The sequence below is a fragment of the Salmo salar genome, chromosome ssa14 (assembly GCF_905237065.1).
Source record: "Salmo salar chromosome ssa14, Ssal_v3.1, whole genome shotgun sequence".
NCBI classification, from domain to species: Eukaryota; Metazoa; Chordata; class Actinopteri; order Salmoniformes; family Salmonidae; genus Salmo; species Salmo salar.
In genome coordinates, this window is record NC_059455.1 from 43041349 (window position 1) to 43066118 (window position 24770).

The 24770-nt window shown below is 44.9% G+C and overlaps 1 protein-coding gene across 2 annotated transcripts in view; it reads left to right on the forward strand.

Annotated features, from left to right (window-relative positions):
* The window catches only part of kirrel1b (kirre like nephrin family adhesion molecule 1b), a 61971-nt gene extending 37447 nt beyond the window's left edge, over window positions 1–24524 (forward strand). The window contains exons 2-15 of one of the 2 annotated variants that reach the window (XM_014141084.2): window positions 2084–2233; window positions 3112–3261; window positions 3684–3841; window positions 4180–4330; window positions 4521–4626; window positions 6782–6930; window positions 9605–9732; window positions 10468–10594; window positions 14313–14413; window positions 16635–16851; window positions 19395–19502; window positions 20033–20160; window positions 21025–21135; window positions 21613–24524. In XM_014141084.2, the coding sequence (XP_013996559.1) occupies window positions 2084–2233; window positions 3112–3261; window positions 3684–3841; window positions 4180–4330; window positions 4521–4626; window positions 6782–6930; window positions 9605–9732; window positions 10468–10594; window positions 14313–14413; window positions 16635–16851; window positions 19395–19502; window positions 20033–20160; window positions 21025–21135; window positions 21613–22377 (2549 nt within the window). In that variant the 3' untranslated portion in view covers window positions 22378–24524. The remainder of the gene's footprint in view (window positions 1–2083; window positions 2234–3111; window positions 3262–3683; window positions 3842–4179; window positions 4331–4520; window positions 4627–6781; window positions 6931–9604; window positions 9733–10467; window positions 10595–14312; window positions 14414–16634; window positions 16852–19394; window positions 19503–20032; window positions 20161–21024; window positions 21136–21612) is intronic. The other variant, XM_014141086.2, reaches the window with a different exon arrangement.
* Window positions 24525–24770: the final 246 nt, after the last annotated feature.

Here is a 24770-nt window from a genome sequence, read left to right on the forward strand (position 1 = left end):
GCTCCAGGCTGACAGGCCCTCTCTCTCTCTCTCTCTCTCTCTCTCTCTCTCTCTCTCTCTCTCTCTCTCTCTCTCTCTCGCTCTCTTGCTCAGTAGTGCATTATGGGAAAGAGAGTTCCTAAACACAGAGGGTCACACAGAATCGCAAAATATTGCCAGCTGCCACAAACGTTTGTGGAGATTGCATTCATGATCAACTCTGCGCATGTCAGCTCAACCATACATTACCTTTAAAAGTAGAAGCATTAATGTTCTGTGTATGACCGTTATTGTCACCATCAGCAACATTACCACCATCATCATCATCACCATCACCGTCATTACCACCATCACCATCATTACCATTGATGTTGAACACTCTTGAAACATCACAGCTTGTAGCAGTGTCAGCTCAGTGAAAAGTCCTTGTTTGAAAGGAGCCCTCAACACAAACAACATGACACTAGACACTAACAGTGGCTATGTACGTCCCAAATGGGAACCTATATCCTTTATAGTACACTACTTTTGACCAGAACCCTATGCTGTGGTCAAAAGTAGTGCACTATGGAACAAGGTGCCATTTAGGACGCAGACAGTGTTGATTCTGGAGTCCTCTCCTTCCTCTTCTTTCTTCCTTTGTGATGCAATCCCCAGAGATGTTTTCTCCTAAAGAACATCTTATTTCTTTTATTAACGAGTTCTGCCTTAATTAGCGAATAGGGTTGTTTTATCAATGATCCAAGAAAAGAACAGCCCAATGGAAGACTAACAGAGAGAGAGTGAGAGAGAGAGTGTATGTGTGTGTGTGTGTGTGTGTGTGAGAGAGAGAGAGATGTCTCTATTCCTTTGAAACTTCTGTGAGTGTAATGTTTACTGTTCATTTTTTATTGTTTATTTCATTTTTGTTTATTATCTATTTCACTTGCTTTGGCAAGTGTGTTAACATATGTTTCCCATGCCAATAAAGCCATTTGTCACGTCCTGGCCAGTATAAGGGTTAATTGTCTTTTTAGTTTGGTCAGGACGTGGCAGAGGGTATTTGTTTTATGTGGTTCAGGGTGGTGTGTTAGTTAGGAGGGCGTTTGATTTATTATTTCCGGGTTTTGAGTTATGGTCTATGTTGATGTATTTCTATGTGTAGTCTGGTTGATCTGTTTCTATGTTGAGTTAATTGGGGTGGACTTCCAATTGAAGGCAGCTAGCTGTGTGGTGTTGCCTTTGATTGGAAGTCCTATATTAGTTGGGTGTGTTTGTCTGTGTATTTGTGGGAGATGGTTTCGTGTTTAGCATGTGTAAGCCTAACAGGACTGTCTGTAAATCGTAAGTTCGTTTTGTTATTTTTGTATGTTCGTTTTTGAGTTTATTAAATGTTCAAAAATGAACTATCACAACCCTGCTGCATTTTGGTCATCTTTTTCCGACGATGATTTCGCTATATCGTCCTCCGATGAAGAAATCCCTGACACCATTTGAATTGAATTGAGAGAGAGAGAGAGAGAAAGAGAGAGAGATTGATCGAGAAAGTGAAAGAAAGAGAGAGAGGGGAGAAAGAAAGAGAGAGAGAGAGAGAGGGCAAGAAAGAGAGAGAGAGTGTCATTTGAGATATTTTTTTTCATTTTATCTGTTTTAATTAATGAACCACCTGCAAAAAAATGTCATTGAAATATGAAATTACCTGATGATGCAAACATGTGAAAACATGGGTGTTAATACTTTGGTTCTCCTCCTGCTGGTACAGTATGTTCCTTATGTCACTGTATTAAAAAAAATAAAGACATTTCATTCGGCAAGTCAGTTAAGAACAAATTCTTATTTACAATGACTGCCTACCCTGGCCAAACCCTAACCCGGATGATGCTGGGCCAATTGTGAGCGGCCCTATGGGACTCCCAATCATGGCCGGTTGTGATAAAGATTGGAATCAAACCAGAGATGCAGTGCCTTAGACCACTACACCACTCGGGAGCCCAATGGGGCTACTGTATATGTTAGTGTGTTTACACATTTGTGTAGAGTGAAGATCATTTGTCATGCTATCTCTCATGAACACACACAAACACTCACATGCCTAACCATGTCTTTATCGTTGTCTCTGTGACAGTGTGGACTGTGAGGTTCTCTCAGGAGCCAGCAGACCAGTCTGTTGTTCTAGGGGGGAGGGTGGTTCTGTCCTGTGTCGTCTTCAACTACAGCGGCATCGTACAGTGGACCAAGGATGGATTAGCACTGGGCATCGGAGAGGGCCTCAAGGGTGAGAGCACACACACACACACACACGAGTACACACATACGCTCGCAAGGACGCACGCATACACACACACACATATACATTAATTGTGCTCCTTGGCGTTCACCTCTCTGATGGTTGCTATGCTGCTGGTTCTGATGGTTGCTATGCTGCTGGTAGGTAGAGGCAGGCAGAGATGATGTAATCTAGACCAATACTTTTGTCCCCTTTGGAATCCAAATCGATGATGTCATAATTCAAGGGTGCTTCCAGACTTGTGGTCTGCCATCTAGTGTTTGGAATGCCCCCTGTATGGGGTTATGAGAGACTGTTTCTCTATGTGAATGAAAATGTGTGTTCATTCTCTCAGATGTATAATGTGCTGCTATCTTCATAGATCTTCATTTAAATGTATTTATTTTTTATGTAAATCTGTCGTCTCAGCGTGACCCAGGTACCGTGTGCTGCAGGTGTACATGTACAGTATCTCTCTCTCTGTCTCTCTCTGTCCTAGCCTGGCCCAGGTACCGTGTGCTGCAGGTGAACAGTATCTCTCTCTCTGTCTCTCTCTGTCCTAGCCTGGCCCAGGTACCGTGTGCTGCAGGTGAACAGTATCTCTCTCTCTGTCTCTCTCTGTCCTAGCCTGGCCCAGGTACCGTGTGCTGCAGGGGAACAGTATCTCTCTCTCTCTGTCTCTCTCTGTCCTAGCCTGGCCCAGGTACCGTGTGCTGCAGGTGAACAGTATCTCTCTCTCTGTCTCTCTCTGTCCTAGCCTGGCCCAGGTACCGTGTGCTGCAGGTGAACAGTATCTCTCTCTCTGTCTCTCTCTGTCCTAGCCTGGCCCAGGTACCGTGTGCTGCGGGTGAACAGTATCTCTCTCTCTCTGTCTCTCTCTGTCCTAGCCTGGCCCAGGTACCGTGTGCTGCGGGTGATAGACGTGGGCCAGTACAACCTGGAGATCTCTGCTGCTGCGCTGTCTGATGACTCCCTGTATGAGTGCCAGGCCACAGAGGCTGCCCTGCGCTCCCGGAGAGCCAAACTCACCATCCTCAGTGAGCATCTATCTGTGTGTGTCCACTGCAGTGTGACTGTGTGTGTCCACTGCAGTGTGACTGTGTGTGTAAAGAGTGTCTGTCCAGTGCGTGACTGTGTATTATTATGTGGAGTGTGTGTATCTAGTGCAGTCTGTGAGTGTGTGTGTGTGTGTGTGTGTGTGTGTCAGTGTGTGTGTGTCCAGTGCAGTGTGTGACTGTACAGTATGTCTGTTGTAGTGTATATGCAGTGTGTGTGTGTTGTATTGTGTATATACAGAGTGTGTGTTCATCGCTGTGTGTATTGTAATGTGTATATGCTGCAGAATGTGTGTGTTGTATTGTGTATATGCAGAGTGTGTGTTCTTGTGTGTGTGTGTTGTAGTGTATACACAGTGTGTGTGTATTCATCGACATGTGTGTTTTATTGTGTTGTCCTACAGTCCCTCCAGATGACCCAGTGATCGAGGGCTTTCCAGAGATCCTGCTGAGAGCCAATGCCTCGTACAACCTGAGCTGTGTGTCCCGCGGGGCCAAGCCACTGGCCCTCATCGAGTGGCAGCGGGACGGGGTGGCCCTGGAGGGAGCCTTTAGTTCCACTGTGAGTCACACACAGATATGCACACCGCTGCACGTTGCCATATTTTATGTTTTATCACTAAATACACCTTTCACTGGCTCCACCCTGTCCTCCCTCTCGTTGTCTCTCCCCCTTCTCTCCCTCTCCTCCTCCCCCCTCTCTCTCTCCCTCTCCCCCCTCTCTCCCTCTCCTCCTCCCCCCTCTCTCTACCCCATCCTCCCCCTCTCTCTCTCCCTCTCCCCCTCTTTCTTTCTCTACTTCCCCCCTCTCTCTCTCTCCCTCTCCCCCTCCCCCTCCTCTCTCTCCCTCTGCCCCCTCTATCTTCCTCTCCCCCCTCAATCTCCCCCCCCCCCTCCCAGGAGGTTCTCCCAGACAGAAAGAGAGTGACGACCCGGAGTTTCCTACCCATCATCCCAGAGGACAAAGACACTGGACGCAACTTTACCTGTGTGGCCAGCAACCGGGCTGTCCCCATGGGAAAACGCACCACCGTCACCCTCAACGTCCACCGTAAGTGTGTGTGTGTGTGTGTGTGTGTGTGTGTGTGTGTGTGTGTGTGTGTGTGTGTGTGTGTGGGTGGGTGATGGGGGGAGGGGGGGTGTATGTTAATAGTTTTAAGGTATGAGTGTGTGACTGTGTTTCAGGTTTATTTAATCCCTCCCTCCTCTCCTTTCCTTCCCTCCCTCTCTCCCTCCTGCAGACCCCCCCAAGGTGAACCTATCCATGGAGCCTCAGTCTGTCCTGGAGGGAGAGAGAGTCACCTTCACCTGCCAGGCCACCGCCAACCCCCCCATCATGGGCATCCGGTCAGTGGGAGTCTGTTGGATAAGTGTGTTTATTGGGTGGTATTCAGTAGTGTGTTTATTGGGTGGTATTCAGTAGTGTGTTTATTGGGTGGTATTCAGTAGTGTGTTTATTGGGTGGTATTCAGTAGTGTGTTTATTGGGTGGTATTCAGTAGTGTGTTTATTGGGTGGTATTCAGTAGTGTGTTTATTGGGTGGTATTCAGTAGTGTGTTTATTGGGTGGTATTCAGTAGTGTGTTTATTGGGTGGTATTCAGTAGTGTGTTTGATGGGAGGTATTCAGTAGTGTGTTTATTGGGTGGTATTCAGTAGTGTGTTTATTGGGTGGTATTCAGTAGTGTGTTTATTGGGTGGTATTCAGTAGTGTGTTTGATGGGAGGTATTCAGTAGTGTGTTTATTGGGTGGTATTCAGTAGTGTGTTTATTGGGTGGTATTCAGTAGTGTGTTTATTGGGTGGTATTCAGTAGTGTGTTTATTGGGTGGTATTCAGTAGTGTGTTTGATGGGAGGTATTCAGTAGTGTGTTTATTGGGTGGTATTCAGTAGTGTGTTTATTGGGTGGTATTCAGTAGTGTGTTTGATGGGAGGTATTCAGTAGTGTGTTTGGCTGGGTGGTATTCAGTAGTGTGTTTGATGGGAGGTATTCAGTAGTGTGTTTGATGGGTGGTATTCAGTAGTGTGTTTGCTGGGTGGTATTCAGTAGTGTGTTTGATGGGAGGTATTCAGTAGTGTGTTTGATGGGTGGTATTCAGTAGTGTGTTTGATGGGTGGTATTCAGTAGTGTGTTTGATGGGTGGTATTCAGTAGTGTGTTTGCTGGGTGGTATTCAGTAGTGCGTTTGCTGGGTGGTATTCAGTAGTGCGTTTGCTGGGTGGTATTCAGTAGTGCGTTTGCTGGGTGGTATTCAGTAGTGTGTTTGATGGGAGGTATTCAGTAGTGTGTTTATTGGGTGGTATTCAGTAGTGTGTTTATTGGGTGGTATTCAGTAGTGTGTTTGATGGGAGGTATTCAGTAGTGTGTTTGGCTGGGTGGTATTCAGTAGTGTGTTTGATGGGAGGTATTCAGTAGTGTGTTTGATGGGTGGTATTCAGTAGTGTGTTTGCTGGGTGGTATTCAGTAGTGTGTTTGATGGGAGGTATTCAGTAGTGTGTTTGATGGGTGGTATTCAGTAGTGTGTTTGATGGGTGGTATTCAGTAGTGTGTTTGATGGGTGGTATTCAGTAGTGTGTTTGATGGGAGGTATTCAGTAGTGTGTTTGCTGGGTGGTATTCAGTAGTGTGTTTGCTGGGTGGTATTCAGTAGTGTGTTTGCTGGGTGGTATTCAGTAGTGTGTTTGATGGGAGGTATTCAGTAGTGTGTTTGATGGTATTCAGTAGTGTGTTTGATGGGTGGTATTCAGTAGTGTGTTTGCTGGGTGGTATTCAGTAGTGTGTTTGATGGGTGATGTTCATTAGTGTGCACTGGAGCAGCAAAACATAACAAAATACTTTGCAACAGAAAACAAAAAACAAGCATTTCCTATTGGACAAGTTCAAGTAGTCCCTCCCCGTTTCAGTTTGTTTTCTTCTATTTGGTGTCTAGTGAATACTACCTGTGTTAGTGTGTCTGTTAGGGTGTCTGTTGGTGTGTCTGTTGGTGTGTCTGTTAGTGTGTCTGTTGGTGTGTCTGTTAGTGTGTCTGTTAGTGTGCCTGTCAGTGTGTCTGTCAGTGTGTCTGTTAGTGTGCCTGTTAGTGTGCCTGTCAGTGTGTCTGTCAGTGTGTCTGTTAGTGTGTCTGTCAGTGTGTCTGTTAGTGTGCCTGTCAGTGTGTCTGTCAGTGTGTCTGTCAGTGTGCCTGTTAGTGTGCCTGTTAGTGTGCCTGTTAGTGTGTCTGTTAGTGTGTCTGTTAGTGCGCCTGTTAGTGCGCCTGTTAGTGTGTCTGTTAGTGCGCCTGTTGGTGCGCCTGTTGGTGCGTCTGTTGGTGCGTCTGTTGGTGCGTCTGTTGGTGCGTCTGTTGGTGCGTCTGTTAGTGCGTCTGTTGGTGTGTCTGTTGGTGTGTCTATGTTTGTGGGTCTATGTTGGTGGGTCTGTTGGTGGGTCTGTTGGTGTGTGTATGATATGTGAACATATAAGACCAGTATGTGTTGATGAGGCTGTTCCACCTGTGTTTCTCTCTCAGGTGGGCGAAGGGTGGTGTTCTCCTGGAGGGGATGAGAGACAGTGTGTTTGTGACTACAGCAGACCATTCCTTCCACACCGAGCCTGTCTCCTGCTCAGTCTTCAACGCTGTGGGGCACACCAACCTCAGCATCCTGGTCAACGTACACTGTGAGTCTGACCATTAGATAGATTTGATTTCCACAGCTCATACATTTACATATAAAGACCAACATCACCCAGACATGACATTTCTAGTTCCACACCTCCAGATAAACAGGCAGGAGACTGAGACAGCATAGCATATTAGTCTGTTTGTCTGCTTTCCTTTCTACTGTGTATGTCTTTCTGTCCGTCCGTCAGTTCGTCTGTCTGTATACCTGTCTGTCTGTGTCTTTCTACTACTGCATCACAGGAGGTTGGTGGCACCTTAATTGGGGTGGACTGGCTCGTGGTAATGGCTGGAGCGGGATAGTTGGAATGGTATCAAATACATCAAACACACGGTTTCCATGGTTTCCATGTGTTTGATGCCATTCCATTCATTCTGTTCCAGCCATTATTATGATCCGTTCTCCCCTCAGCAGCCTCCACTGTACAGTATCAATCATTTTACCTGCAAACTGCAGTTGTGCTGCTCCTGGCTCATCCTCCGGTGAGATCCCCTCTTCATTAGGTGTTTCGGTGATTCTCACTACACCTTCCGAAGGGTGTGATGATTGCGTTGATCAGGCCCGAACTGAGCCAGGTGGCTTAACCACTGCTCCTCCCACTTCAGCCACAGCCAATGTGATGCTCTCTCTACCTCCTGCCCAGCTGTGCGATCTTCTTCCTCTGTGCTTCTTTTACTCTGAGGATACTTACTGCCCTCCACAGAAACTGACCTGGGAAACCTCTTGCCCCAACCTCCACTGGCAGGCATCTGGCAGGCCTTCCATTCCCTTGTCTGTACAGTGCCTGGTACTTCCTCAATCCTCTCCTCCCATGGAACCGCCAGCTCGAGCATTATGATGTTCTTTATGCTCCTCAGCCAGATCAACAGATTTACGGTGCATTCAGAAAGTGTTCAGACCCATTGAATTTATCCACATTTTGTTACGTTACAGCCTTATTCTGAAACGGATTAAATTGTTGTTTTTTTCCCTCACACACAATACCTCATAATGACAAAGCAAAAACAGGTTTTTAGAAATTTTTGCAAATGTTTAAATATAAATCCACGGAAATATAACATTTACATAAGTATTCAGACCCTTTACTCAGTACTTTGTTGAAGCACCTTTAGCAGTGATTACAGCCTCAAATCTTATTGGGTATGACGCTACAAGCTTGGCACACCTGTGTTTGGGGAGTTTCTTCCATTCTTCTCTGCAGATCCTCTCAAGCTCTGTCAGGTTGGATGGGGAGCGTCGCTGCACACCTATTTTCAGAACTCTCCAGAGATGTTTGATCGTGTTCAAGTCCGGGCTCTGGCTGGGCCACTCAATGACATTCAGAGACTTGTCCCAAAGCCACTCCTGCGTTGTCTTTGCTGTGTGCTTAGGGTCGTTGTCCTGTTGGAAGGAGAACCTTCGCCCCAGTCTGAGGTCCTGAGCACTCTGGAGCAGGTTTTCATCAAGGATCTTGCTATACTTTGCTCCTTTCATCTTTCCCTCAACCCTGACTAGTTTCCCAGTCCCTGCTGCTGAAAAACATTCCCACAGCATGATGCTGCCACCACCATGCTTCACCGTAGGGATGGTGCCAAGTTTCCTCCAGACGTGATGCTTTGCGTTGAGGTCAAAGAGTTCAATCTTGGTTTCAGACCTGAGAATCTTGTTTCTCATGGTCTGAGATTCATTAGGTGCCCTTTGGCAAACTCCAAGCGGGCTGTCATATGCCTTTTACTGAGGAGTGGCTTCCGTCTGGCCACTCTACCATAAAGGCCTGATTGGTGGAGTGCTGCGGAGTTGGTTGTTCTTCTGGAAGGTTCTCCCATCTCCACAGAGGAACTCTGGAGCTCTGTCAGAGTGATCATCGGGTTCTTGGTCACCTCCCTGACCAAGGCCCTTCTCCCCCGATTGCTCAGTTTTGCAGGGCGGCCAGCTCTAGAAAGAGTCTCGGTGGTTCTGAACTTCTTCCATTTAAGAATGATGGAGGCCACTGTGTTCTTGGGGACCTTCAGCGCTGCAGAAATGTTTTGGTACCCTTCCCAAGATCTGTGCCTCGACACAATCTTGTCTCGGAGCTCTACGGACAATTCCTTCGACGTCATGCCGGGGTTTTGTCTCTGACATGCACTGTCAACTGTGGGACCTTATATAGACAAGTGTGTGCCTTTCCAAATCATGTCCAATCAATTACATTTTTAATTTACCACAGGACTCCAATCAAGTTGAAGAAATATCTCAAGAATGATCAATGGAAACAGGATGCACCTGAGCTCAATTTTGAGTCTCATTGCAAAGGGTCTGAATACTTATGTAAATAAGCTATTTCTGTTTTTTATCTTTAATACATGTGCAAAATTTTCTAAAAACGTGTTTTCACTTTGGGGTATTGTGTGTAGATTTGATAAAAAAGCTAAATATTTAATACATTTTAGAATAAGTGTGTAATGTCACAAAATGTGGAAAAAGTCAAGGGGTCTGAATACTTTCCGAAAGCACTGTGTCTGTCCTGTCTGTCTGTCTGTCTGTCTGTCTGTCTGTCTGTCTGTCTGTCTGTCTGTCTGTCTGTCTGTCTGTCTGTCTGTCTGTCTGTCTGTCTGTCTGCTATACTTGTCTATCCATCTGTCTCTACTATATACATATATCGGTCTGTCTAACTACTGTCTAACTACTGTGTCTGTCTGTCTGTCTGTCAGATGGTCCTCTCCTGAAGGGGGCGCCCACGCCGATTACGGTGGACATTGACTCTGACGCCAAACTCAACTGCAAGTGGACCGGGAACCCTCCTCTTACACTCACCTGGACCAAGAAGGGCTCTAGCATGGTGAGAACTGACAAGTCCTCTGCTATAGATCCTCGCTTTAGGTCAATTCCTTTTCAATAAAGTCAATTCAGGAAGTAAACTGAAATTATTTTTCTCAATGCTTGTCTATGATAATTTTTGGGGGGAAATTGGAATTTCGGTATACTTCCTGAATTTACTGGAATTGAAGTGAAATTGACCCCTACCCTGCTGCTGTCCTGGACCCAGAAACCCCATATCCTGAAGCCCATATCCTGAAGCCCATATCCTGAAGCCCATATCCTGAAGCCCTTATCCATGCTACTAGTGCTTGAATTGGAGTGAAATAGGTGCCGGATGTAACTTATTTTGGATGCCGGTACTCTTTACATTTAGGTACTGGTAATCATCAAATTTCTAAGTGAATATTGCCGTTACTCAGCGTTGAACCTTGTCCCCCCTGAACTCCATACTCACTCCAACCCTAAGACTACCCCCCCAGCCCAGTTGGGTTTTAAACCCTCCTAATGTTGAACTCCTAACCTGTTCCATAAATATTGTATTAATGCATTATAGCGAATTAAGAAAAACTACAGGAACTTTAATGGAGCCTGCGGCTGAGAAAATCAACATGTTTTATGAATTAAATATCTCTCTCCCTCCCTTTACAACTCGCTTCCATCAAACCTCCCTCCCTCGTGTGTGTGTGTGTGTGTGTGTGTGTGTGTGTGTGTGTGTGTGTGTGTGTGTGTGTGTGTGTGTGTGTGCTCCTCTCAGGTCCTCAGTAACAACGAGGAGCTGGTCCTGAAGTCAGTGAGCCAGGTGGATGCGGGTCAGTACGTGTGTAAGGCCATCGTCCCCAGGATCGGAGTGGGAGAGACTGAGGTCACTCTTACAGTCAACGGTCAGTTACAGCACAGCCATGTACAGTACACACACACGCACACACACGCACGCACGCACGCACGCACGCGCGCGCACACACACACACACACATATGAATATCCTTTTTCTAACATGAATATCCTTTTGATTCTATTGTTACTACTTCTGGGACCATGTGAACACATCCTCATTTAAAAGACAAATCATTTTCCCCAAGTTTTGCTATCTGTTTATTTATGTATAGGGCGCTGTTTTCTATTACCATTTCATGGTAATCTTTTAGTCCGTGCTTTTACATTTTTAACTCTTTGCCATTTTGAAGCCTTTTTTCGTATTAATATATTTATTGAAAATAAATCAAACTATTTTGAAGAAACAGTTTATTCTATGGTGCAGAGGGCTGATGCTCGTTGTCTGCAGTGAGAAGCTGTCTACTGCAGGACTATGTATTGTCATACCATAGAGATCTCATTCCACCATTTTACATGAAACAGTTAAGTGTCTAGTAATTGACTGTTTGTCTGAGTTGCTATTGGCTAAAGAGGTAATTGTAGGTCTCTCACTAATTGAGCTAATGAGCTACACCTGTTTAAATGTTTATGGTAGTATACCAGGGAATGAGTGGTAAGCAACGATAGACCTGTGAGGATTATTATTTTATTCTATTAATCTTTTATTCCTTGTTTTTACCATTTTAACTTTTTGCCATTTTAAAGCCTTTTTTGTATTTACATATTGAAAATATATATCAAAGTTTGGAAGAAACGATTTCAGTTCTTTTAGTAAAAAAATGTTCTGTGAAGGACATCGGCCGGCCTGTCACGTCCTGACCAGTAAAGCGGCTGTTTGTTATTGTAGTTTGGTCAGGGCGTGGCAGGGGGTGTTTGTTTAGGGTGTTTCGGGGTTGTTTGGGTTATGTTCTATGTTAGTGTATTTCTATGTTATTTCTAGTTGGTCTATTTCTATGTGGTGTTTATTGGGTTGTCTTTCAATTGGAGGCAGCTGCTTCTCGTTGCCTCTGATTGAAGGTCCTATTTATAGGGGTGTTTGTTCTATGGGGGTTTGTGGGTAGTTATTTCCTGGTTTAGTGTTTGTTGCACCTGACGGGACTGTTTGGAGTCGTTTGTTTTGTATACGTGTTTATTTTGTTTTTCCTTCTTCAAATAAAAAAAAGATGAGTATACATTTTCCCGCTGCGTTTTGGTCAACTCCTTACGACAATCGTGACACGGCCCCGTCACAGGCCCATATTCAAAAAGGGTCTCAGAGTAGAAGTGCTGATCTGGGATCAGGTCCCCCTTGTCAATTTATTATAGTCTAAAAAGGCAACAATTATCCTAGATCAGTGCTACTACTCTGAGATGCTAAGGGGACGATTCAGTCGTTATTCAATCTCCACCCCAAACGAATAACTGATGAATATCATGCTATTCTCATGCTTAATTTCAATGTCAGAATACGCAGAGAGAGAAAAGTGCATAAAAAGGGAATTACATTCAATTCCCGCGAGTTTAACTCAAGTCGGAATTCCCCCCTAAATTAATACAGGCCCTAATACTACTGCTATGTTACAACTAGATGGTCATTTACTGTGAATAAACATTGTGGGACTTTCTTTAACTCTTTACATTTGTTTTAGTGTCTGTGGATCGGATGGCCTGAACATGTGAACGTTGGTTTAGTGTCTCTAGCTTGAACGGTTCAAGAGTTACTGTTGGTTTGTTATTTTATGCTAATTTATACACATTTACGTAGTTATAGCTGGTACAGATTTTTAAGAATTTGAAGTTAGGATAGGCTGAATGTTTTAAAGTTTGTTTTGTAGCTTAATTGGCTAAGGAGCAGGACCATTTTGAATAGTTACTTCTGTATTCCATGGTTCTCATTCAAAGCCATGTTCATTTATGAAATGTATTCATGATTATAGTTCAATATGTACATATAGTATCAAAAAGTCTTTAGACAAGCAATCTAAGATTTAGTTTGGGTCAGTCTGAACATGTCAATGTTGGTTTGGAGTTGAAAGCTTAAACAGTGAAAGAGGAGGGTAGGTCTAGAATTCTACATTTTGACCCTTCTAGTCTGTGGCCCTTTTTTCGTTGAAATGCATTGGTATCCATAGCAATGGCTGCGTTTGGGCTGCTCAATGATGAGACATGAGAGAGCTGTTAGCTGGCGTTAGCTAGCTGCTTTTCGTCACTTTAAACTCTGACAAACAGCTGTCATTTTTTATTGGTAGCAGATAATTCTGTTCTGATTCCAGATTTGAATAGTAGAGAAGTAGACCAAGATGTTTTACCCTCTAATGCTGGATGTACACGGTACGACATTAAAAATCCTAACATTGCTGAGCCACTCACATTAATATCAATGTTTTTCTTACTTTTTAAAACTCTGTTGTTGGTTATTTAAGGGCTCATAAGTAAGCATTTCACTGTAATGTCTACCTACACCTGTTGTATTTGGCACATGTGACAAATAACATTTGATTTGATTTTGATTTAAAACGACCATCTTTCCTGTAGTTTATTGTCTTGCCAACGTAGAGATGAGCACACTAAACGATATGGCACAGAGGGTCACACACTATAAGATCCTTCACTTTGTTGTGAGGATTCTCCATACCACTCTGTCTCACAAAAACAATTATGTGATTAGATTGTTATCGTAGCTAGAACAAGCTGTGGCTCAAAGCAGTCTCATAAACGTTTTCAGTCAGTAATTCACACTTGCCATACAGGGTTGAAATATCTAGCCAACATTTTGAATTTAATACAATTTCTTGTGAACTTCAGAGCTGTAACGATTTGACGCTTTGGTTAAAGGCAAGTACTGTACAAACACATACTAGTAGTAGTCATCTCTGATGGGTGATGTGAAACAACGCCATCATCTCACTGGTTTCTTCTCTGGCGTGCTCTCATTGGCTATTGCTGATCACCGTTCTCAAAACTTGTTGTTGCATATCTCAAACGACAAACATGTTTGAAAATATCAGTGTGTCTGGGACTGCTCAAAGACGGTAGCCCTCAGATTGCGTCTCTGACCGGCTCACATTAAACAAGCGTCGGTGACAGCCACACAACCCGAGTAGGCAACAACATGGGGGAAAAAATGTGTCTGGGACAGCTAAATCGGGGCCAAAATTGTGTAGTGCACACCCAGGTTTTTGTCTAAAGTGCTGCGAAAATTTTAAAAATTTCAGTTGTTTGAAAAATGTATGCGGTTATTAAAACAGCTGTATAATTAGATTGGTATCAGATATTTTTTGTTACGATTTTCATATTTGAATAGCAGGGGGGAGATTTCATACCCTCTTAACTTTTTGGGAACGTGGTCAAATTTGTTGATATGTGTCAAAAGTTACATTATTTACAGTGAATAGAATACAATGTTGGGAGTGATGATGTCACAAAGGGCCCTATAGAATCCTGAGGAAATCCCATGAAAGTGGATGAAGGACAAAAAGCTTAATAGTTGAAAAAGTATCAAATATATCAAAAAGTTGTATACAAGCCTGAATAGTCTGAACATTTGAAAGCTTGAATGACGTTTCTAGCTTAAACGGTGTAAAAGGACTAGCGTGCTAAAGAAAGATACTAATAAGAAGAACCATGACGAAGATTTAAACGACTAATTACCACTTCCACCACTTAATTTCCATTCATTATCAGACATTCTGTCATGACTGGAGTGTAAATAGCTGAAATGACTTCCTATCTGTCTCTCCCCCCCAGGCCCTCCCATCATCTCCAGTGAACCAGTCCAGTACGCAGTGAGAGGGGAGAGAGGGGAGGTCAAGTGCTACATTGCCAGCACCCCTCCACCTGACAAGATTGTGAGTGAAGTGAACTCTGGGAAATATCTGTAACACTTTATAATACCTTTAATGTATATCCCTTTATAAATGCTTTGTATATGTTATAATTGCTTATGAATTGGAAGGCTTTGTAAGTACATTCAGATCATGTCAAGGGGATGTGTGAGAGGGGATGACATGAGGTTGATGGATTGTGTGAGAGGGGGGATGACATGAGGTTGATGGATAGTGTGAGAGGGGAGATGACATGAGGTTGATGGATAGTGTGAGAGGGGAGATGACATGAGGTTGATGGATAGTGTGAGAGGGGGATGACATGAGGTTGATGGATAGTGTGAGAGGGGGATGACATGAGGTTGATGGATTGTGTGAGAGGGGGGATGACATGAGGTTGATGGATTGTGTGAGAGGGGGGATGACATGAGGTTGATGGATTGTGTGAGAGGGGGGATGACATGAGGTTGATGGATTGTGTGAGAGGGGGGATGACATGAGGTTGATGGATTGTGTGAGAGGGGGGATGACATGAGGTTGATGGATTGTGTGAGAGGGGGACAACATGAGGTTGATGGATAGTGTGAGAGTGGGATGACATGAGGTTGATGGATTGTGTGAGAGGGGGGGATGACATGAGGTTGATGGATTGTGTGAGAGGGGGGATGACATGAGGTTGATGGATTGTGTGAGAGGGGGATGACATGAGGTTGATGGATTGTGTGAGAGGGGGGATGACATGAGGTTGATGGATTGTGTGAGAGGGGGGATGACATGAGGTTGATGGATTGTGTGAGAGGGGGATGACATGAGGTTGATGGATAGTGTGAGAGGGGGGATGACATGAGGTTGATGGATTGTGTGAGAGGGGGGATGACATGAGGTTGATGGATTGTGTGAGAGGGGATGACATGAGGTTGATGGATTGTGTGAGAGGGGGGATGACATGAGGTTGATGGATTGTGTGAGAGGGGGGTTGACATGAGGTTGATGGATTGTGTGAGAGGGGGATGACATGAGGTTGATGGATAGTGTGAGAGGGGGGATGACATGAGGTTGATGGATTGTGTGAGAGGGGGGATGACATGAGGTTGATGGATTGTGTGAGAGGGGATGACATGAGGTTGATGGATTGTGTGAGAGGGGGGATGACATGAGGTCGATGGATTGTGTGAGAGGGGGGATGACATGAGGTTGATGGATTGTGTGAGAGGGGGGATGACATGAGGTTGATGGATTGTGTGAGAGGGGGGATGACATGAGGTTGATGGATTGTGTGAGAGGGGGATGACATGAGGTTGATGGATTGTGTGAGAGGGGGGATGACATGAGGTTGATGGATTGTGTGAGAGGGGGGATGACATGAGGTTGACAGATCAGGTGTGAGAGGGGAGGGGAGAGAGTCAAGTAAAATGCTGTACCTTTCAGCGTCAATTATCCACGACAACAGCAGAGAGACATGACACTAATCTGTGTTTTTTTTTTTTTAAGTCTCCACTCCATTTTTAGTGCTTGTGTCCCAAATGACACCCTTTTCCCTTTATAGTACACTACTTTTGACCAGAGGTCTGATCAAAGCTAGTGCACTATAGGATGCTATTGGGAGTGAGCCCGTGAGTACTCGGAGCGTATAATGTGATACGACGTTATGGTTTTAGCTTAACGCAGAGACACAAGACCTATGAAATATGAAGTATGGTGCTGTGTGAGTGTCAGAAAGTAGACTGGGGTGGGAGGGAAGGGGATGAGTTAAAATCTTTAGTTTCTTTTTCCTCCCCCTTCTCCTGCCAATTTGCCTTTTTCTTTTTTTTCTTGTTAAAAGGTACATTAGCACAACATGTGGGCCGTTGCATATTTCATGTATTCATACTCCATATTTAATAGTATAACTACTTCAGCAGATTTAAAGTAGAAAAACCTGCTAGACTCTTTATTGCTCGTGTACACCTGCCTCAGCCCGGTGTGTGTGTGTGTATACGCCTCTGTATACAGTATAAAGATTTTTTGTTATTGTGTTTTGGCACTTTCTTCAGACGGATAAGGAAATCAGAAGGGGAGAAACAGTGGGAACGGTAGACGAGGGGATTGAACCCGCTTACTATAGTAAAGTCATATATGACAAATGCTCAACCAGGACTCTGCACTTTTCTATCCTCCATTTGACTCCCTAATTGTGTGTGTGTGTGTGTGTGTGTGTGTGTGTGTGTGTGTGTGTGTGTGTGTGTGTGTGTGTGTCTCCCTCCAGGTGTGGGCATGGAAGGAGAACGTATGGGAGAAGGAGAAGGGGACTCTGTTGGAGAGGTACACGGTGGAGCAGAGTAAACCTCACTCCCAGGGAGGAGCTGTTCTCTCCACCCTCACCATCAACAACGTCATGGAGTCTGACTTCCACTCTCCGTACAACTGCACCGCCTGGAACGCCTTCGGACCCGGGACCATGATCATCACCCTGGAGGAGAAAGGTATGTCTTAAAGGGCCAATCTTGGTACATTCTTCTTTATGAATGAATGATATAGCCATTGATTCTGGGGGGGGGCACGTACTTCTCTGAGACGTTTTAGATTACTGGCCAAGATTTCAGCATTGAATAGTATGGGAAAGTATTTTACATTTTTTTAATTTCACCTTTATTTAACCAGGTAGGCTATGGGGATTGGACTCTCAATTGGAGGCAGGTGTTTTCTAGTTACCTCTGATTGAGGGTCCTATATATAGGTATGTGTTTGTTTTAGTGTTTTGTGGGAGATTGTGCTAGGTATAGCTTTGTTGCCTTACCGGCCTGTTATTAGTCGTTGTGTTTTTGTTGTGTACGTGTGGTTTTGGTTTACCTTCTTGTCCATTTAATAAAGAAGATGAGTGCACATTTCCCTGCTGCGTCTTGGTCCGCTTTACCCTACGACAACCGTGACAATAGCAATTAAACACTGGAATGGTAGATGTGCAGAAGACGAATGTGCAAGTAGAGATACTGGGGTGCAAAGGAGCAAGATAAATGAATAAATACATTATGGGGATGAGGTAGATAGATGGGCTGTTTACAGATGGGCTATGTACAGGTGCAGTGATCTGTGATTTTTGCAGTTCGTTTCAGTCATTGGCAGCAGAGAACTGGAAGGAAAGGCAACCAAAGTAGGAATTGGCTTTGGGGGTGACCAGTGAGTGCATGCTACGAGTGGGTGCTGCTATGGTGACCAGTGAGCTGAGATAAGGCGGGGCTTTACCTAGCAGAGACTTGTAGATAACCTGTAGCCAGTGGGTTTGACGACGAGTATGAAGCGAGGGCCAACCAACGAGAGCGTACAGGTCGCAGTGGGGGGTAGTGTATGGGGCTTTGGTGACAAAACGGATGGCACTGTGATAGACTACATCCAATTTGCTGAGTAGAGTGTTGGAGGCTATTTTATAGATGACATCGCCAAAGTTGAGGATCGGTAGGATGGTCAGTTTTACGAGGGTATGTTTGGCAGCATGAGTGAAGGATGCTTTGTTGCGATATAGGAAGCCGATTCTAGATTTAATTTTGGATTGGAGATGCTTAATGTGAGTCTGGAAGGAGAGTTTACAGTCTAACCAGACACCTAGGTATTTGTAGTTGTCCACATATTCTAAGTCAGAACCATCCAGAGTAGTGATGCTGGATGGACGGGCAGGTGCGGGCAGTGATCGATTGAATAGCATGCATTTAGTTTTACTTGCATTTAAGAGCAGTTGGAGGCCACGGAAGGAGAGTTGTATGGCATTGAAGCTCGTCTGGAGGTTAGTTAACACAGTGTCCAAAGAGGGGCCAGAAGTATACAGAATGGTGTCGTCTGCGTAGAGGTGGATCAGAGAATCACCAGCAGCAAGAGCGACATCATTGATGTATACAGAGAAGAGAGTCGGCCCGAGAATTAAACCCTGTGGCACCCCCATAGAGACTGCCAGAGGTCTGGACAACAGGCCCTCCGATTTGACACACTGAACTCTGTCTGAGAAGTAGCTGGTAAACCAGGCGAGGCAATCATTTGAGAAACCAAGGCTGTCGAGTCTGCCAATAAGAATGTGGTGATTGACAGAGTCGAAAGCCTTGCCCAGGTCGATGAATACGGCTACACAGTAATGTCTCTTATTGATGGCGGTTATGATATCGTTTAGAACCTTGAGCATGGCTGAGGTGCACCCATGACCAGCTCTGAAACCAGATTGCATAGCGGAGAAGGTACGGTGGGATTCGAAATGGTCGGTAATCTGTTTGTTAACTTGGCTTTCGAAGACCTTAGAGAGACAGGGTAGGATAGATATAGGTCTGTAGCAGTTTGGGTCTAGAGTGTCACCCCCTTTGAAGAGGGGGATGACCGCGGCAGCTTTCCAATCTTTGGGAATCTCAGACGATACGAAAGAGAGGTTGAACAGGCTAGTAATAGGGGTTGCAACAATTTCGGCAGATAATTTGAGAAGAGAGGGTCCAGATTGTCTAGCCCGGCTGATTTGTAGGGGTCCAGATTTTGCAGCTCTTTCAGAACATCAGTTATCTGGATTTGGGTGAAGGAGAAATGGTGGGGGCTTGGGCGGGTTGCTGTGGAGGGTGCCGGGCAGTAGCCAGGTGGAAAGCATGGCCAGCCGTAGAGGAATGCTTATTGAAATTCTCAATTATAGTGGATTTATCGGTGGTAAGTGTTTCCTAGCCTCCGAGCGGGGGGCAGCTGGGAGGAGGTGCTCTTATTCTCCATGGACTTTACAGTGTCCCAGAACATTTTTGAGGTTGTACTACAGGATGCAAATTTCTTTTTGAAAAAGCTAGCCTTAGCTTTCCTAACCGCCTGTGTATATTTGTTCCTAACTTCCCTGAAAAGTATAACCATGTCTCTCTGTCTCTCTTGTTTCTCTGTACAGAGATAGTACCAATAGTATGGGAAAGGTTTGGTATAACCATGTCTGTTTGTCTGTCTGTCTGTACAGAGATAGTACCAATAGTATGGGAAAGGTTTGGTATAACCATGTCTGTTTGTCTCTCTGTCTGTACAGAGATAGTACCAGTGGGGATTATAGCTGGTGGAACAGTTGGATCCTCCATCCTGCTCCTGATCTTTCTCCTGGCTCTAGCCTTCTTCCTCTACCGCCAACGGAAAGGCAGTGAGTCGTGTACCAACCAGTTACTACTCCCTCCCTCTGCATGCAACATGTTTGTGGTCATGTTCCAAATGGCACCCTATTCCCCCCACAGGGCTCTGGTCAAAAGTCATGCCCTATACATTTATGGGGAATAGGGGATAGGGGACAGGGATAGGGGACAGGGGATAGGGGACAGGGGATAGGGGACAGGGGATAGGGGACAGGAACAGGGGATAGGGTGTCATTTGGGATGCATGTGGGTGTGGCTGTGTGTAACTGTCATTCATATAGTCATTCAAAATGTACTGTGTAACCACAAATAGTCACGTGTTTATTCATGATCGCTTATTTAAAACTGAATAAGAATGACTTCTTTTCTCTCTCTTTTGTTGTACTGTAGATCTAAACGTTGATCCAAAAGTACTGTTATTCAGATGTCTGTCCCACTTTAAATGAACAACAGCTTATAAAGGCTTCATATAGCATACATAAAGTCTTCATAAGCACTCTGTTAGGCGCTTCATGAGTCATCTGTCTTGTTCTGGTTCCAGGTCGTCGTGGGGTCACTCTGGGGAAGCCGGACATCAAGGTGGAGACAGTCAACAAGGAGACACATAGTCTGGAGGAGGAGTCGGGCAGTGTTTCCACGGCAACGCGCATGGTCAAGGCCATGTATTCCGTGAGTACCCAACACCCACCGCTATGAATCAAATCAAACATTATTTAAAGTGCAATAGCTTTGACAAAAGGTGTTTGTCTCCGAAATGTGTCAGCTGTACACGTTTGAAGGGAACCAACCTGAACCTCTAGTGTTGCAGTTCCTTTTTTTTAAATATAGCAACAGACTTCACGATAAAACAATCAAATGAAGCATGAAGGGGGGCATCTGTTCTCTGTTGCCTTAGACTTCACAGACTGAGGTTGTGTTCCAAGTGGATGCACTACATAGCGCACTACTTCTAACTGAAAGTAGTGCACTATAAAGGGAATAGGGTGCTATTTGAGAAACCCTAAGACTTCTCTCTGACTGAGGAAACCCTGCACTAGGCTACACTGAGAAAGCTCTATATAAGATGTGATTAATGCCACCGGCCACATGGGTTGTCATTTGAAATACAGCTATTATAACTGTTATTACAACATATTTAAGACATAAATTGTTCTAGAAGCTATAAGATGCTGAAGCCTTTAGTTGTTGTTTGAGAGTAAACCACTGGATTGAATTCACCTTCATGTGCTTTCATGGTCCTGTTGCATCTTCAACTGTACTCACCAAACATTTGTCAAACAACATTTTCATCAAATGAAAAACCTGATATTCTGTTTTCCTCTTCCCTCCCTCCCTCCCTCCTTCTCTCTCTCTCTCCCTCCCTCTCTCTCTCTCTCTCTCTCTCTCTCTCTCTCTCTCTCTCTCTCTCTCTCTCTCTCTCTCTCTCTCTCTCTCTCTCTCTCTCTCTCTCTCTCTCTCTCTCTCTCTCTCTCTCTCTCTCTCTCTCTCTCTCTCTCTCTCTCTGTGTGTGTGTTTTGTTGTTTGATGGTTTAGTTTCTACCCTCTGTCTCCCTCTCTCCCTCCACTCAGCCATTCAAAGACGATATGGATCTGAAGCAGGACCTGCGCAGTGAGCTCGATACCCGCGAGGAATACGAACTCAAGGTGAGTAACTCTCTCTCTGCTACTCACTTCATACCCTCCTACATCAAACAACAAACTCCTCATATTTACAGTACATACAACACAATACACAACAATATATCACACAAAATACTGATACTAACTACCTCACACCTCAAATATGCTAACACCTCAAATATGCTAACACCTCAAATTGGAACACTCTTGCATGTAATAAGCAAAAAGCTCACTATCACCTCATCTCTATCCTACAACAATACAACACACAACATGACTACATCACACCTCAAATATGCCCAAACAGGATTGGGGTGAATTCGAATTGGAGGCAGTTAATTCAGGAAGTAAACTGAAATTCCAATTCAATAATTTATTTTAAATGTAAATCACTTACTGAATGCACTGCCTTTAATTAGAAATACCCACAACCCTGACCACACCTCAAACTCAAACCTGTGTAAAAATCACTCGCTATTCCCTCATCATGTTTGTTCTTAGGACCCAACGAACGGCTACTATAACGTCCGGGCGACCACCCACAACGAGGCCAGGCCGTCCTCCCACTCCATGCTGTACCAGGGAGAGTTCCGGACCTCCAACCCTCCAGGGGGAGCTACAGGTGCTACCTCCAGTGGCCCAGCAGGGGGTCCCGGAGGGGCAGTGGCTGCAGGAGGGGTCCCAGGAGTCCCAGGGTCAAGGGCAGGGTGCTATGACCCCAGACCTCCATCCAGGATGTCTCATACCAACTACCCCCAGTTCAACACCTTCACCAGGGCAGGCCCGAGCCAAGTCCCGCCCAACACCAACCACCCCTCCAACCCCTCCCACCCCGCCCACCCCTCCCATCCTGCCTCACAGACCACCGACTTCCCCGGAGACTGCGGACTATTGGACAACAACAGTCAGCTGACCTATGACAACTATGGCTATCCCGCCCAGTACTCTACCTATCGGATGGGCTTTGCCCCGCCCCTGGAAGGAGGGCCGGCCTATGAGGTCTACCCAACTGGACAAGGGGTGGGACCAGGGCCAGTGCAAGGACCAGTCCAAGGACAAGGCCCATGTCCGGGTCCTGAAACTGTGCTGGGGAATTATGGGGCAACCCGCTTCTCCTACACTTCTCCTCCTAGTACTGACTACTCTCCTCCTGGTACTGACTACTCTCCTCCTGGTACTGACTACTCTCCTCCTGCTACTGACTACTCTCCTCCTGGTACTGAGTACAACCAGAGACACACTCAGAGGATGCAGACACACGTGTGAGAGAGATGTATTCTGTAATACATAGTGATACTTGTTTTCATACATGCGTACATACATATAAACACAGACACACACACAAACACACACACACACTTGTTGGAGAGATAAATGTATTCTCTCTATGCTTTCTGTATCGCATACATACACACACAAACAAACTCAAACAATCTGACACAGTTTCTCTCAAATGTTTTATTGTGTGCAATCTTCAGCTCCAAGAGCTGAAAAAGCGAAAGCCACAATCAAGAGGGGAGACATGATAAGAGAAAGAGAGGCTGGAAGTACTTTTCTTAAACTAAGAGGGGATTCAGCAGAGGTTGATTACTTACATGTTAATAGACAGTGTCCAGATCCATCTCTTCTCTATTGGAATTTCCATCCCTCTCTCTTTCCTCTCACACCACCTCTGTATATAATCTCAGTGGGGTAGATGATTTTAACCTTAGTATAACCTTGTATAAACGTACTGTATACAGATACAGCTGCTGAACTTTTCTCCTTATTTTACACCCTCTTACACGCCTTTAAATTCACAGAAACACACACACACACACACACACACACACACACACACACACACACACACACACACCCTCTTACACGTTGAAAGAGACAGTGTTGCGTCCCAGCTGTGCTCAGGCAAGGCGACAGCTTGTACTCCGTATGTGGAGCTCTTTTTAACATGCTTCTTCTCCATGCCGCCACAAACTGCTCAACCGGCATGGCCAAAGGGCTTCAAGAAGTGAATTAAAGGGAAATATGGGGTGTCTCCCAAATTTCACCATATTCCCTATGTAGTGCACTACTTTTGACTGAGGCTCATAGGGCTCTGGTCAAAACTAGTTCACTATATAGGGAATAGGGTGCCATTTGGGACAAAGACAAAGGCATCATGGTATAACAGCCATTACACCAATATGGCGATTTGACATCTGACAAGATAAAGAATGACCTTGTGCTTGACACCTAGAAGGTACGGTGAGGTAACTCTAACCATGTTAACAGTGAGGTAACTCTCTCCATGGTAACAGTGAGGTACTTCTCTCCATGGTAACAGTGAGGTACCTCTCTCCATGTTAACAGTGAGGTACCTCTCTCCATGGTAACAGTGAGGTAACTCTCTCCATGGTAACAGTGAGGTAACTCTCTCCATGGTAACAGTGAGGTAACTCTCTCCATGGTAACAGTGAGGTACCTCTCTCCATGGTAACAGTGAGGTACCTCTCTCCATGTTAACAGTGAGGTACCTCTCTCCATGTTAACAGTGAGGTACCTCTCTCCATGGTAACAGTGAGGTACCTCTCTCCATGGTAACAGTGAGGTACCTCTCTCCATGGTAACAGTGAGGTAACTCTCTCCATGGTAACAGTGAGGTACCTCTCTCCATGGTAACAGTGAGGTGTATGTGTGGACTGTATGGACAATGAAATAGGGTTTGTATACAGTATACCACTTACAGCATGTAGAGCAACCTATAGGGGAAGAACGGAGCTGTAGCAGGCTTCTTCAAATGCTTCTTCCTCCTCCTCTGTATTTTCTATCTCATCGCAATACATATCTACCCCACATTTCACTCATCTGAGGTCAATACGGTGTGTTTGGGAAGCGGGGGAAAGAGCTTTTGTGATAAAATGAATCTTTACAGTTTGTACAAATTCCCCCAACCCCCCCACCCTCAAATATTATTGTATTTGTCTCTGTCACTTGCACAGTAGAGTAGATCTTTCCCCATATTTATACCTAAATAGAAGAAAAAGAAGCAAAAAAACCAACACATTCAGAAAAGTTTTATAGTATTTTTATAAGGGGTTGCAGACCAAAGGTTCAGAGGTTTGGGTGACATTCACTTGTACAATTCGATGTTCTGAGGCTTCTGTGTCCAGGTTCATTCACTGTTGAGTTTCTATCTGGTCATGTTGTTGTTTTTGTAGACTAGGTCTGTGTCCCAAATGGCACCCTGTCCCCTATATAGTGCACAACTTTTGACCAGAGCCCTATGGGCTCACTGGCTCACCATAGGGCTCTTGTCAAAAGTAGTGCACTATATAGGGAATAGGGTGCCTTTTGGGATGTAGTCATGATGGTGTAGTCTTGAAACTAAAGCATCAAGGGCTCTTGGGGGGGAAAATAAAATTGTACTCTACGTGTAGTTTGATGCTGGCAATGGTACACTTTGAGATTGGTGCTGAGTGACCAATGCTGGTACTGTCTGTCCAGTGGCCTGTACGTATGATATAATATTTGGTACTTTGCTTTACCCCATCTGGTATTGGGCACAGTGCTCTATAGTGGTGGATGTGAAGGCCTACACACAGTGGCTCTGTATCTGTGGGTAAACTCTGATCATGCAATTCACCCTCATTATTTCACTTAGGTACGTTGACAATCATTGT